The 13,858-nt window shown below is 35.7% G+C and overlaps 1 protein-coding gene and 1 non-coding gene across 7 annotated transcripts; one reads left to right on the forward strand and one right to left on the reverse strand.

Annotated features, from left to right (window-relative positions):
- Positions 1-2,523: 2,523 nt before the first annotated feature.
- LOC103434532 (uncharacterized) lies at positions 2,524-3,679 on the reverse strand. The gene is made up of 2 exons (XR_011580884.1): positions 3,201-3,679; positions 2,524-2,965 (listed from the first exon to the last, which is right to left on the reverse strand). It is a non-coding gene; the product is annotated as an uncharacterized protein (transcript).
- Positions 3,680-9,222: 5,543 nt separating this feature from the next.
- LOC103434041 (F-box protein FBW2-like) lies at positions 9,223-13,651 on the forward strand. Of its 6 annotated transcripts, none has more exons than XM_070823069.1 (4): positions 9,253-9,407; positions 9,510-9,539; positions 9,677-9,995; positions 12,784-13,651. In XM_070823069.1, exons 3-4 carry the CDS (start codon positions 9,688-9,690, stop codon positions 13,412-13,414), a joined length of 939 nt encoding a protein of 312 aa, XP_070679170.1. In that variant the 5' UTR covers positions 9,253-9,407; positions 9,510-9,539; positions 9,677-9,687; the 3' UTR covers positions 13,415-13,651. The 6 variants fall into 6 exon arrangements, with proteins under 6 accessions (XP_008370605.3, XP_008370664.3, XP_070679170.1 ...); XM_017331803.3 differs by having other exon boundaries at positions 9,266-9,359; positions 9,681-9,995; XM_029107918.2 differs by having other exon boundaries at positions 9,270-9,359.
- The last annotated feature ends 207 nt before the right edge of the window (positions 13,652-13,858 follow it).

Below are 13,858 nucleotides of genomic sequence, written 5' to 3' on the forward strand. Positions count from 1 at the left end.
CATCTTGATCTCGGCCACCCTCCTCCTTTTGTTGTCGTACACCTCGCAGTGCCGCGTACGACCCTTCCATCTGATACAACACCGCGTCCTTATTGTCGTAGTTTTTTCGACGAGCCACTACCTTTGCAGTTGTTGGCTGAGGTCATGTGCGCCAAGCACTTGTTCTTGAGGATGTTCACGTGCTTCGTCGCGCAGAACCGTGGATTCACCTCGGTTTCTCCATCATACACCACGCAGTTGTCCCCCTAAGGAAGAGTGTATGACTGTTTTTCTATGTGGGTTAGTGAGAGGAGAGAGAAGGAAGGAATGTGACTGTGTTTCCATCGATGACGCCATGACCGGGAGCTGAAGCGGAAGACATGGGTTTTGCAGTCACTGTGCAAGAGTTTGGTTCTTGGGTTTCTGCAGATTCACGGTGGAGGTGAAGAAATGAAAGAGAACCGACATAGCTTTTCGTGTCGTTTCCCACAGACGGCGCCAAATGTTGATGCACAAAACCGAAGGTCTTGGAACAACGTAAATTCGATCGTGAATCTGCAAGAAATGCAAATAACACAAGATGTATCGTGGTTCACCCCAATGTTTGGGATACGTCCACACTGATTTATTTTTCTGACTGTATGTATGGATTACAAGGGTGAGGGGGAGTCCCCCAGAGAAAGAGAGAGTTTGGGATAGAGTTTGTGAGGGTATTGCCCTCTGTTGGGTTTTCCGAGTGCTCTTTGTGAAGGGGAGGAGTCCCCTTTTATAGAATAAGGGGCTTCTCCTTTTACATAATTATGGGCTGGGTGATGAGGCCCAAAGTCTGAGGCCCAATATGTATGGTACCAACAGGTGTTTTTTACCGATCCTCAAGTTTGGGGCGTGACATTGCATGTGATTTCAGCCACACAATGACTCGCTCTTTGGGGGCCGAATATACGTGGTATGCACAAAGACTAATTCTGGCCCATTATATTTGAGTCTCTACATATGTAGAGACCCTCATTGAGCTTGTTTTTCAAGACACGATGTGAGAGGAGGGGAGAGAGGGGAGGAAAAAAGAAAGGGGAGAGAATTCCCATTCATATATAATAGAGTAGTGCTATACTTACACTTAATATTTATTTGTACCATTATTTGTACCGTCTTTTTAATAAAAGTAGAATCTATCAGCTCATTTAGGTACATATGATGAAACAACTGGTTAGTAAGAATATCATTTTTGCATATAATGCGAGGAACAAACCGGAGGTGGATTGTCTGCCCTCCCATTTCCATATTCTTCTCATCCCCTCATGTTTTGTGTGGTCACGGTTAAGCCACGTCAACATTTTATATTTTTATTATTTTTGTTTTATTATTTTTATAAAAAAAATTAATACAAAATGTTGACGTAGTTTAACCATGACCACACAAACAGAAGGAGATGAGAAGAGTATGGAAATGAGAGGGCAGACAATTCACCTCCGTAGCCACAAGCACTGGGTTGGCATTGACTTCCGGGTAGCTATACTCTATACTCCATAGGGCACGGATCATGTAGTGGAGGTTACTAGGCAAAAAAAATCGAAAAGTAAGAATCCATTTTATTATCACCAAAGTAACCCTGAAACGGTCCTACATCACACTTTGGGTGCGGAGGCATTCTGGTCAGTTCGATGGAGATTGTTACATGAACCGAAAGATACGAGGGAGAACCGGTGGGAAGAGAGTGATGTATCATATAGTATGGTGATGGGCCTCGTATCCCAACAAATGAGGATAATGACAAATGAATACTTTTAACATGTATCAATGCAATTATTCACATGTACATCCCCTTAATCAAAATATTTTTTTTATTGGGATTTTTACTTTTCACTTTAACGAAAATTTATATTTTTACACTAAAAAGTCAATTCTGGTACTATTCATTTTACCTTTTATTTTGTCTTTGTTGTTAAAACTCAAAGTTTTTAAACCAGTTTCATTAATTTTCCTATTTTTCAAAGGGTCAAGACCAACACAACTTTGCAAAGGGTCAAGAACCAACACAACACAACACAATTACTTAGGTGCCTTTGGTTTTTAGGAAACTCGCTTTAGGAGATCATTTACTTCCTCATGGTATAAAACATTAATTACTTATTTTGTGACCAAGCCATTATCATTGACAATTGAAAATGTCTATATAACCCCAAAAGCTGATTTATTTCCTTTTTACTTTATCCTCATTACCATTTACTACACATGAAAATTATTTCACATCAATTCATTTCCGTACACATATTCATTCTCATATACTAAACGTAGCCTAATTAGTAAAAAAAATATATATTTCAACACGCTATTTTTCTCCGCTTTCACGTATGATGCAAATTTTTTACCTTTAAATCCAATAAACTAAAGAAGATGTTGGAAATAGAGAAAAAGAATGTGTAGAACTCTTTTCGCTCATCCCAAAATAATTGAACAAGGAAAAAAATAAGACTCGTCACAATTCACAGGATAATTATAAAAATAGGAAAAGAGTTAGAGTTACAATTTTAAGTACATTGTATAATATTAATATTTTTCTAAAGTGAATTTAATTTCTAAAGAATCCCATGAACCCTCTAAAGCAAATTTACAAAATCACATATCACAAACTAAAAGAAGAAAACTCAGAGTGTACAAATTAAAATCAAACCCATCTCCTTTAATTTCGACATGAAAATTTCCAATTAATTAATTTAACTTTGAATTATATCTAGGGATTGAAGAAGTTGTCACCACAGTGGCATTTCCAACCCAGAGGCTTGTAATTGGAGTACTTGTTGGTACCTGGATGAGATGGGTCAAGGAACATCATGGACATGGTTCGGGTCATGCCCGGTTCGATCTGCCGGTCGTAGCTGGGCATGGTGGGCACTTGAACCGCCATGCATGGGTGGCACTCGTTGCACTTGTTGTGGCAGCTTGGTGGTTTGGATCCTAGCCTGGTTTTCTCCTCAAATAATATTCCCTACACAATAATTTGCACAACATTAATTAAGTAGTTATTAATTAAGTATGACTTTATTTTGTTTCAATTCAAATCAAAATCAAAATAAAAGGTTGTTGGATATTTATTTCGTTTTCAATTTTTTCTTTCGTAACTGAAATGAAAACAAAAAATTTTGTCGGTTTTCAAACAAATGAAAAGTGAAACAGTATTCAAACGGGCCAAAGTTAACTGAAGGGCAAATATTTATGCTTACCCGAAGAGAAGGAGTGAAACGCTGAGGCAGATGAGAAGTAAAACAAGAGGCGGCTGGAATTGAAGAGATAAGAAAATGCAGAAGCATGATGGCTCTGGTGACTTTGAAAAGAAGATAAATGGAGTAATTATTCATGGTAGTTAAAATATGTTATGCATATCATGTCACCATGAAGTCATCCCCCAGATTAGAACCCTAGCTTCCAGGAATACAATATAATGTTGAATTCCCACTTGCTAATTTCTGAGAAATTAACTTCCAACACAACAAGCAAATGAGAGAGAGAGGGAGAGAGGGAGGTTTTGGGTTAAATTTGTGATGGGGGTGGATAAAAGTTGGTGGAGATCAGTTATGGGAGTTCTGACCACAATGTGTGTGTGTGAGAGAGAGAGAGAGAGAGAGAGAGAGAGAGAGACAGGCGCAGAGGGGAGGCAGATTAGTGAAAGGAACAATACGAAAAAGGAAAACAAATTTGGGAGAATCAACATCAGAATCAAGGAACCTTTATTTACTGTGGTATCAGGTCTAACTGGTTTTATCTGCAGCTGGGAAGTGAGTAGGAGTGACTTGCAGTAAATACAAGCTAGGGTTGTGGGTTAAAAACAAAAGGAAAGGAAGCAGTAGTTATACCAGTTACATTGAACATTTAATGAGGTTTGACTGCTGTTAAAACTCAGCTGGGTGAGGTTCATAAGAGCAACTCCACCTTTACTTATTATCTTAAGGATAGACAACTCAATCCACTCTCTCCCCTCCTCAAAACACTCTAGTCCATTCAGGTAATTGGACCCAAGGCGAGCCCTATAGAGAAGTCGGGCAATAATCGCCTAATCCAATGCCCTGCTTGTGTGACGTAAAGCTGACATCAACCACAATTTAAAATATTAAAAATTATAGAAATTATAAAAAATAAAAAAAAAACTAATTAAAAATATAAAAAATTATAATTTTTTCTATAAATACTTAACCATGTTCTTCCACTTTACACTACATTTCAATATTTTCAAATACTTTCAACCAATATTTCATTATTATTCGAAATTAAAAATAAGTTATCTTTTATTATTCGGTAAATTACATAGTAGCCCCTCAGGTTTGAGCTTTATTGCAATCTCATACAACATCTTTAAAACATTTCACTTTCATACCTCAAGTACTATTTTATTTCAATTTCATACAACCGTTAGATTTTCCATCCATGGATCTGTTAAATGCTGACGTGGCTGCCACATATATGACACGTGGCTGCCAAATGTCTGCCACGTGGCAAATAAAATAATTTTTTAATTTTTTTTTAAAAAACCTGAAATTGGAAGAAAAAAAAAAGGTCCGAACCCAGAAGAAGAAGAAAGAGAAAGAGAAGAAGAAGAAGAAAGAGGAGGGAGGAGAAAGAAGAAGAAGAAGAAGAAGAAGAAAAAAAGAAAGAAGAAAGGGGTCCGAACCCAGAAGAAGGAGGAAGAAGAAGAAAGAGGAGGAGGAGGAGGATGAGGAAGAAGAAGAAGAAGAAAAAGAAAAAAAAAAAAAAAAAAAAAGGGACCGAACCCAGAAAAAGGAGGAAGAAGAAGAAGAGAAGAAGAAAGTGGAGGAGGAGGGAGAAGAAGAAGAAGAAGAAGAAGAAGAAAAAAAAAAGGTCCGAACCCAGAAGAAGAAGAAAAAGAAAGAGAAGAAGAAGAAGAAAGAGAAAGAGAAGAAGAAGAAAGAGAAGAAAAAAAAATGACCGAACCCAGAAGAAGAAGGAGGAAGAAGAAGAAGAGAAGAAGAAAGAGGAGGAGGAGGGAGAAGAAGAAGAAGAAGAAGAAGAAAAATAAAAAAAAAATAAAAAAAAGGTCCGAACCCAGAAGAAGAAGAAAGAGAAAGAGAAGAAGAAGAAGAAGAAGAAGAAGAAGAAGAAGAAAGAGAAAAAAAAAAAAAAAAAAAAAGAAAGGGACCGAACCCAGAAGAAGGAGGAAGAAGAAGAAGAAGAGAAGAAGAAAGAGGAGGAGGAGGGAGAAGAAGAAGAAGAAGAAGAAAAAAAAAAAAAAAGTGGCAGATATGTTTTTTTTTTTTTTTAAATTAAAAAATTATTTTATTTGCCACGTGGCAGACATTTGGCAGCCACGTGTCATATATGTGGCAGCCACGTCAGCATTTAACAGATCCATGGATGGAAAATCTAACGGTTGTATGAAATTAAAATAAAATAGTACTTGAGATATGAAAGTGAAATGTTTTAAAGATGTTGTATGAGATTGCAATAGAGCTCAAACCTGAAGGGCTACTATGTAATTTACCCTTTATTATTTTATAAAAATAAAAAATACTAATATTTTAATACGAATTGCTTGGGCTATTCAGTTAAGGGATGGAGATACACTTAAGCAGTTACTGTACATTGCAGGCAGTTATTGTTCATTTAAGGGGATTGAGGTGCCTATTGCCCAAAGGGGCCTTTCTACATTGGAAGTGCTCTAAAAGAGAAATTCCCATGTAATCATGTACTGAGATCATTCAAGTGTTATAATATGAGTGAATGATAGAGCTTATATGTCTAGTATGAAAGAATGATGAATGTCATTGTATGAAAGAATGATGAATGTAATACCACAAAGCAGTCTCCATTTTAAGAAGTTTTGAATTGTTTATTTTATTACAAATAGTATTATTAATCTAAGTTATACTAAAAGATAAAATGAATTTAAACTTGAAACATATTGAGCTAAAGTTAAATACTCTAATAACCGGGGTAATTCAATGCACTACCTATTAATAGAAGTTTTTATGTTCACTATGATTATGCCCGCAAAATGACTCCTGAATGGGAATCTTGATCAAAACATTTAATATTTATAAGGCCCTTTAGCCAAAATGGTCACTTTAGTCTCTAAGATTTGAAATTGATAAAAATGATCCCTGAGTTTGTCCACTGTAAATCATTTTGGTCGTTTAGTGAAAAATATCAGTTAAATAAGATCGAAATGACAAAAATACTCTCAAACTTTGTTAAATTATTTTGGTAACATGATTGAGATTGAAGGGCATTGCGATATTCAGCATATCTCAATAGCACTCAACATGAAATGTTGGCATTATTCGAAGGTGGTGTCGACATAACTCATAAATAATTACTGCAACTTATTCAAACTCATAAAAAGTTGAACTAAAAAACTAAACCCTACCAATAATGAAAAGAACCCACTTATTGACATGACGAGATGTCTAAGGAGACATAAATTAGCAAAATCTAATAGGAGAATGACACATGGACTTTAAGCTCAATATGACAGTATGGTTTTGTCCTCTTATGTCGTAAGTAGACCATAGGGTACTACAAAGGGCCTGACATCTACATGCCCTATAGGTATTGGGCCTTCGGGTCAATTACGTATCAAGGAGCCTTATGGGCCCATGATATGTCTTGCTACCATGGCATGCCAAGTCCAAGGTGGCAGGAAGCCGACTTTTCAAAGTCTTCAATTGGGTGTCTGGTGCTACCATTGTTCTAAAAACCCCTGCCTAGCCGCCTAGTGGTTAGGCGACTAGCCACCGCCTCGAATGCCTAGGCATTTGAAAATTAAGAAATAGCGCCTAGACCTGCTGAGGCACCCACCTAGACCACCTAGGCACTCGCCTAGCCCGACCAAACCCGCCTAGGTTGCTACTCACTTAGGCAGAAAAAATAGATAACTTTTATTTTGCATTTTATTTTTTTCAATAAATTGTAAGAAACTTGTTGAATACTTCAATGAGCACACATTATATGCTTGTTCCTCATGTTTTCATTATGTTCTAATACTTCATAATATATGTGTCATTCTATTTTGTAGTTTATGATGAAATTATATATATTTTAAGTATAAATAGACACTTATTTACATGAAATATAATAGATTTAGTTAAATCTGCCTAGTTCGCCTAAGCGCCCGTCTTGCCGCCTAGGTGCTAGGCCCTATCTCACCGCCCGACTAGCGGCTAGCGTCTTTTAAAATCTTGGGTGCTACTGAGCAATTATCAACCAGAGACCTTTGGGACCATTTGTAAGGTGCATGCGAAGACTTGTCTACATCACTCTAGCAGAACATAGCGATCTGCTTAGTATGGCATGCGCCCTCCCCTTCAGCTGCCTGTGAGGGTGCACTCCTATAAATAGCCAAGTCCAACAAGGAAATCAATAATCACCACTTATTGCTCAAAATTTTCTCTGTTATAGTTCCTTTGGCAGACACTATTTTATTTGAGTCAATAAGGCTAACGGTGTGTCTTGTTTAGTAGGTGGAGTTTGACAATTCAACCTTGGACGAAATTTGCATCCACACTGTCGTCAATGTCAACCACGAGGTGGACACCGCCATGAAAATAGAGAATACCAAAATACCCAAACACAACTCAAACTCCCATGACAACCAAGTCGCTAACTTGACATAACCCCTCATAACAATTTGCATGCATAGCTAGAGTTAGAAAATCAACCGAAGGTGATATGATTAAAAACAAAAAAAAACATAAATGAAGATGAAAGAGGATGAGGAGATGGGGGTGAATGTGAGAAAGTTATGAATGAGAAATGATAAACACACACCGATTGCCTCCTTTTACATTTATTTTAATTTACGCCAATTGATTTCGTTTGATTTATTCAATCTAATAACTAGATATAGAGAATGATATATGAAAAGCTAAAAAGTGTGTGAAAATCAACTCTCCTTAAAAACTTGCCATGAAAACTTGAAAAATAAGGCTCGGAGGAGAGAAACAGAAGAACGGAGAAAAAGTAGAGGAAGAGAAAGGAGAACGAGGGTGGAAGTTGCCGCCGAGCCCATGCCAAAGCAATAACTTCCGATGAAGCCTTAACTTGTGATTCAATAATTCAATCAAAGTTTTAACTTGTGGTCCAATAATACAATATGTAGACTTTATTAGACTTGACTATCTTAACTAAAACTCATAACCTATGTTTAGTAATAGGTAGGCCTAATTTAAAGAGTAATATTATACTTACTATCTAGTTGTACTATTACTTATATCATCTCTCTAATGAAGGTAGATCCCACAATACATGTGGATATCATCTCTTTTAAAAAGATTGTACAGACAATCATACAAATAGATAATAAAAATATCATTTTTGTAATTTAAATGAGAATATTTATTATGTTTCCATAAATAATGCTAACCCAATATACTGGTAGTTGTTACAAATTCATGAGTTGGTGGAGGACCACCATACAACTCTTCCAACTGACTTTTATGCAACTTTTGCACTAAATGCTAGTATTCAATATCATGTCCTTTTTCTCAATACTTTTCTTCTTTTTTGTCAAACGATAAATTTTGTTAAATTAGATGTTAGATTAGTCATCGATAAAGTTTGAACCCACACCATCATGTAATAACTTAACACTTTTCCACTACTGTGGTAAAATGCCACTTGCTTTTTGTCTATTCTTTTTCATTGGTTTTATAACAGTTGACTTGTTACTTTTAAGTTTTTAATTGTTTAATATTTTAATTTATTTTTTTCCAACAGTGAATTTGGTCAGGTAGTCTTTCTCTTCAATATTTTGTGTTCCAGTTTAGATAATTACTTCAATCCGTGTGATTTAGAGTAAAATATCGTTTGTGTTATATTTTGAAATTATTTTATAATTTTTTTCTATAATCCATGTGGCACCATGATATTATCGGCATGCAACGTGACCACACAAATATAATTTTAGCGAAAGAATGAGATTGATTTGTTATACTAAATTTCAAAAACAACATTGATCAATTTTAATTGAAGTACCAAACTAAGGATTTTGATAAATTTCAGAACTCTTGTAATTAAACAGTTACTTTATATTTTTTTATTAAAAAAAGTTTTTATGGGAAACGAATCCATTTTTGTATTTCTATCTCAGACGCTCAATAATTAATTCTAAAGAGTTTTAACGAAAAGTTCAAACAAAAAATCATATTTTTACACTAAAAAAATCAATTATAGTACTATTCACTTTACCCATTATTTTACCCTTATCATTAAAACTCAAATTTTTCTACCTCATTTCATTACTATCCTTTAATTCTAGCCGTAAAAGCTTCTCTGTGTCTGACTCTGACTCCCAAACCATTTGATGATTTGATCTGAGTCCTCAGAGGCGGATGAACTTGCGTCCTTGGAGATCCAAGAACTCCGATAACCTTGTATTCTTCTGATTTCTTGTTATTTTATTTTATTTGTTCATTTTATTGGTTCGTTCTCTTCCTTTTTCTTTGTGAATTTCCTAATTCTTTTACTTTCATTCAACCATTTTATACGCACTTGTTGAATAAATTGTATGAATTTTCCTTTAGGGTTTCTTACTTGGCCTTTTCCATGGCATGGTAGGTGTTGAAATCACAATTTCTTTTAGTTTTATGGTGTTGGGTTTGTCTAATTTTGGCATGGATTTGTTAATGCATAAGGAGATTTGGGTTTTGTTAGTTGCTTCAAATTAACCCTTTGTTTTTGTTATTGCAAGAAAGGAATTAAATGGAGGAGGACAGTGAATTTCGGCGATGGGACGAGCTCATACCTGACGCACTTGGGCTAATATTTAGGAATCTAACCCTTCAAGAGACACTCACTGTAATCCCAAGGGTGTGCAAGTCATGGGGAAGAGCAGTGTATGGACCTTATTGCTGGCAGGAAATAGACATTGCGGAATGGAGCAAATTTCGTCCGCCAGAGACCATTACTCGAATGCTGCAAATGCTGGTCATAAGAAGCTCGGGTTCGCTCAGAAAGCTCTGCGTTGCTGGCCTTCCCAATGACCAGACTTTCTCCTTTATTGCTGATCAGTAAGTAGTACAAACTTACATTATCAATACAGCTCTTAGTTTCCATTTTTCGGATCAATTTTAGTATAGTGACTATATTATATAGTTAAATTGCTTGATTGTATATGTTAGAATTCGTCATCACCACTTCTCTCTCTCTCAGAATTATTTTTTAAGGGTGCGTTTGGGATGCTTGATTTCAGATTTAGGGATTTAGTTAATGCTTATAGTATATGGTTTAATTGCTTGATTGTATAAGAAGAATATGGTTTAATTGCTTAAAGTATATGGTTTAGTATATCACAAATACGTTAATGTTTATTTGTATGAGAATAAAAAGAAGAATACATGGTTTTAAATGATTGATCGTATTAATCTGAATTCATTTTGAACATATCGTCTCGAGTTATTTCAAATAAATGTTATCTACTACGTTTATAGTTTTTTAAAACTAATATTGCCTTACACGCAAATACAAATCCGCTTATAAATCCTTCAATTCCCAAATTCCAAATTAACCCTTTTATTTACTCCATGATGTGGAACACAACGTTGTATTTCCATCTGTTTCCCAGTAGGTGTAGCTTATGCGTGGGGTTGGTGTGAGTGATATGCCACATAAATAGGCATGTGATGGAGTAAAAAATTATGGGGTTGGGAGTAGTTCTTCACCTCAATGTTTGGATACAACTGAAAAGTCCGCAGTTTAGAAGACATGCAGCTTCTAAAGGTGGACTGATGATCAATCTCCTGGTTTTTATATAGGAGCTGATGCACCATTGTGTTTCATATGAGTAGTGAGTGCTGTGTAAAAGTGAGATATAATTTAGTGAGTAACCAACTATTTGAGAAGGCATTCCAAAATGCTTGAGGTCTGATGTAAAATTGAGGGGTCTCCCATGTCTGTATGCTGGTGTGTTGTAGTGTTAACATCAGGCCTTGCTTGCTTGTATGCATTTGTATTATGTGTTTTTTTAGTAACGATGTTTTAGATGTTTCAATGGATGATTATCCATCTTTTGGATTCAGGTTTACTTGCTGATAAATATAATGTAGAAATTTAATGGAAAATGCCTCAAAAGACTAAAAATAAAAATAAAGACATGATGTTGTAGCCATTAGAAAGAATTTTCTTGTCCATTTCAAAGCAAGATGTGACATATTATTCAGTGTTCTATCATGCAAAATCTCTTTTTTGGGAAACTTTGGAATTTGATTCTACAACTAGCTAGGGAAGGACAGTTATCTATGAGTTGATAGCCAATGGAGACCCCTTAAGTCCTCTCTTCGTAGAGGAGATCAGTTGAATATTTAAACAATCTCAAGGATGTCCAAGGGAAACCCCCTCCGCCTCTTATTGAAGCAAATAGAGAATTCGGGTTTCGAATTAGGATTGCTAAATCTTAAATTCAAAGTTAACCATGATCTTCAGTTGCTAAATTATGTAAGAAAAATGTTATGATATTGAAACTTCATGCTTTAAGTTTAGAGCTTGTAAAATTCAGTTTACTTTCCGTGACGTTTGGCTTATAACAGCTTGAAATAGACGGCAAGCCAATATTGATAAAATTAAATCTGGGATGTTAGCTTCATAAGGCTCTTGGCATGGAGGTTCCAGAGATTGCCCTTAGGAATCAGAAGATTAAACCGAGTTGACTTAAGCGTACTTTTCTACCTAGAGGTCAAAATTTAATCATAAACGGGCCGAGATGGATTAGGTAGGTTAGAGCATATATGCTCTGTTTTATAGGATCAAATCAATGATGGTACCCAGTGCTAGACATTCCTGTTTTGTTGCCATTACTTGTCTCTTATGATGGAAACTTGAAAGATTGATAGTTATTCTTGGGAGCTGTCGTTCTAACTCATTTTTATGATTAACTTATCTCAGGTGCCAGTATAAACTGTTTGGCCTATTTCATGTTAAATTATATTATTGGTTGGTTTAAATTGTCAATTTGTTTAATTTATATATTTGTTTGATCATTTTTTTATTTGTTCTTAGCAGTTCTAAACTTAAAGCATGAAGTATTAATATCATAACGTTTCTATAATTTAGCAACTAAAGATTATGGTTAACTTTGAATTTAAGGTTTATCAATCCTAATTTGAAACCCGAATTCTTTATGGCTTCAATAACAGGCATATGGGGTTTCCATTGGATACTTCGAGACTGTTTAAATATTTTACTGATCTCCTATTCAAAGAGAGAATTTAGGATGGACCATAACTTAGATTGTTCCAAGATGATATTCGCAATACGAATACAAATGTCATTATAATAATATAGCTGAAGATCACCACGAAAAACACCTTGTATGCTTAAATGGGAACACCTCATAACCACACCTTGCCTCAAGAACTCTTAAAAGGCCTTCTCGCACACTGCACTACACCTCACTTACATATTACATGCTACAAGTTCATGCATGAAAAAGTGTACTGATAGTTTTTATATAGGTTATTTAGTAGCCAACCTCGAGGTTAATTGTTGAGCAACCTGTCTAATCTACTAAATCAGGAAGTTACAACCATCTAAACTGATCATTGTTAACTTTCCCAGTTGTTGTCTTAATCATGATTTACCTGTTTTTTTTTTGGAATACTCGGTGTAACTTGTTGCAATTTCCTTCAACCTTTGCATGATGTCAGTATATCATTTTAATTTCTTACGTTCTTCAGCATAATATTTGGCTAACTTTCGTATTCTTGTAGTTTAAACTGATAATCTGTTGATGTGTTCATCTTTGTTATATTTTATTTCTTCAGTATATTTTTTAAATGAAAAAATAATAATTCTGGTTGCTAGTGCCAAATCTCTTCGGACACTGCAGCTGCCAAGAAGCGAAATAAGTGATTCCATAGTGGAACAGGTTGCTGCAAGGCTCTCTTCCATAACTTTCTTGGATGTAAGCTACTGCAAAACTATTGGAGGCCCTGCACTTGAGGCATTTGGAAAGCATTGTAGACATCTCAGAAAGTTGCAGAGATGCATGTACGGATGGGAGGTACTTGACAAGGTTTCTCAAGATGACGAGGCCCTTGCAATAGCGGCCACAATGCCAAAACTCAAGCACCTTGAGATACTGTGTCTGCATGTTAGTACAGAAGCTGTGCATCAGATACTCTTGAACTGCCCTGAGCTCCAGTTATTAGATGTGCGAGGGTGCTATAGTGTGAAACTTGATGAAAAGTTTGTCAAGAAATTCTCGGGGCTGAAGCTGGTGGGACCAGGTTCCGACAATGCGGGCTGGGATGATTGTTCAAATTACTCAGTTTCTTCTGGCTACTTAGCATGGGATGTAATGGATGATGATTTTGACGAAGAGATGTTAGATGAGGCTTGGGAAGACGACCTTAGTATGGAGGATGTAGAAATGAGGTTCTATGATGGTTTTTATCTCGATAATGGTGGGTTCGATTGGCCCCTATCTCCATGAATTTTCTTGATGGAGTGTTTTGATGGAGTTTTGGAGGAGGTTAGGGGTTTAACCTGGTGTAAATAATGTTTTTCCTACTAATAATCGGCGTGAAACTTCCATGTGTTTCTGTAACCATGTTGTACTCGGTGTTGTACTATCTTTGTACATCAATGCATGTGAACTATGTGAAGCTTTGTAGGCTTTGTTTTGTCGAATATATGTGTGTTCACATGAATAAATTTGACCGTCATATAATGATTGTATTAAATACTTGTAAGTATTGTAGTCAATACTTTTATTTGTGTTCATTTGGTGGGAAGAGGATACTCTTCGGATTCTAGTTGTGAGGATCCTAGGAATCCCCACCTCCGATCCGTTTATTGTACATCGTGTGTGCTTAGAAATCGTTAAGTACTGTTTGTGTTTAATTTTAAATAAAATAATTTCTGATCATAGAATATA

Source organism: Malus domestica, chromosome 01, assembly GCF_042453785.1.
Source record: "Malus domestica chromosome 01, GDT2T_hap1".
NCBI classification, from domain to species: Eukaryota; Viridiplantae; Streptophyta; class Magnoliopsida; order Rosales; family Rosaceae; genus Malus; species Malus domestica.

What these genes read in the sequence shown, in the direction of transcription:
- LOC103434041 (XM_008372383.4), top strand. Translation starts at nt 9,688, where the DNA reads ATGGAGGAGGACAGTGAATTTCGGCGATGGGACGAGCTCATACCTGAC. An exon ending in TTCTCCTTTATTGCTGATCA is followed by an intron (nt 9,996 to 12,783) that starts GTAAGTAGTACA and finishes TCTGGTTGCTAG; the next exon opens with TGCCAAATCTCTTCGGACAC.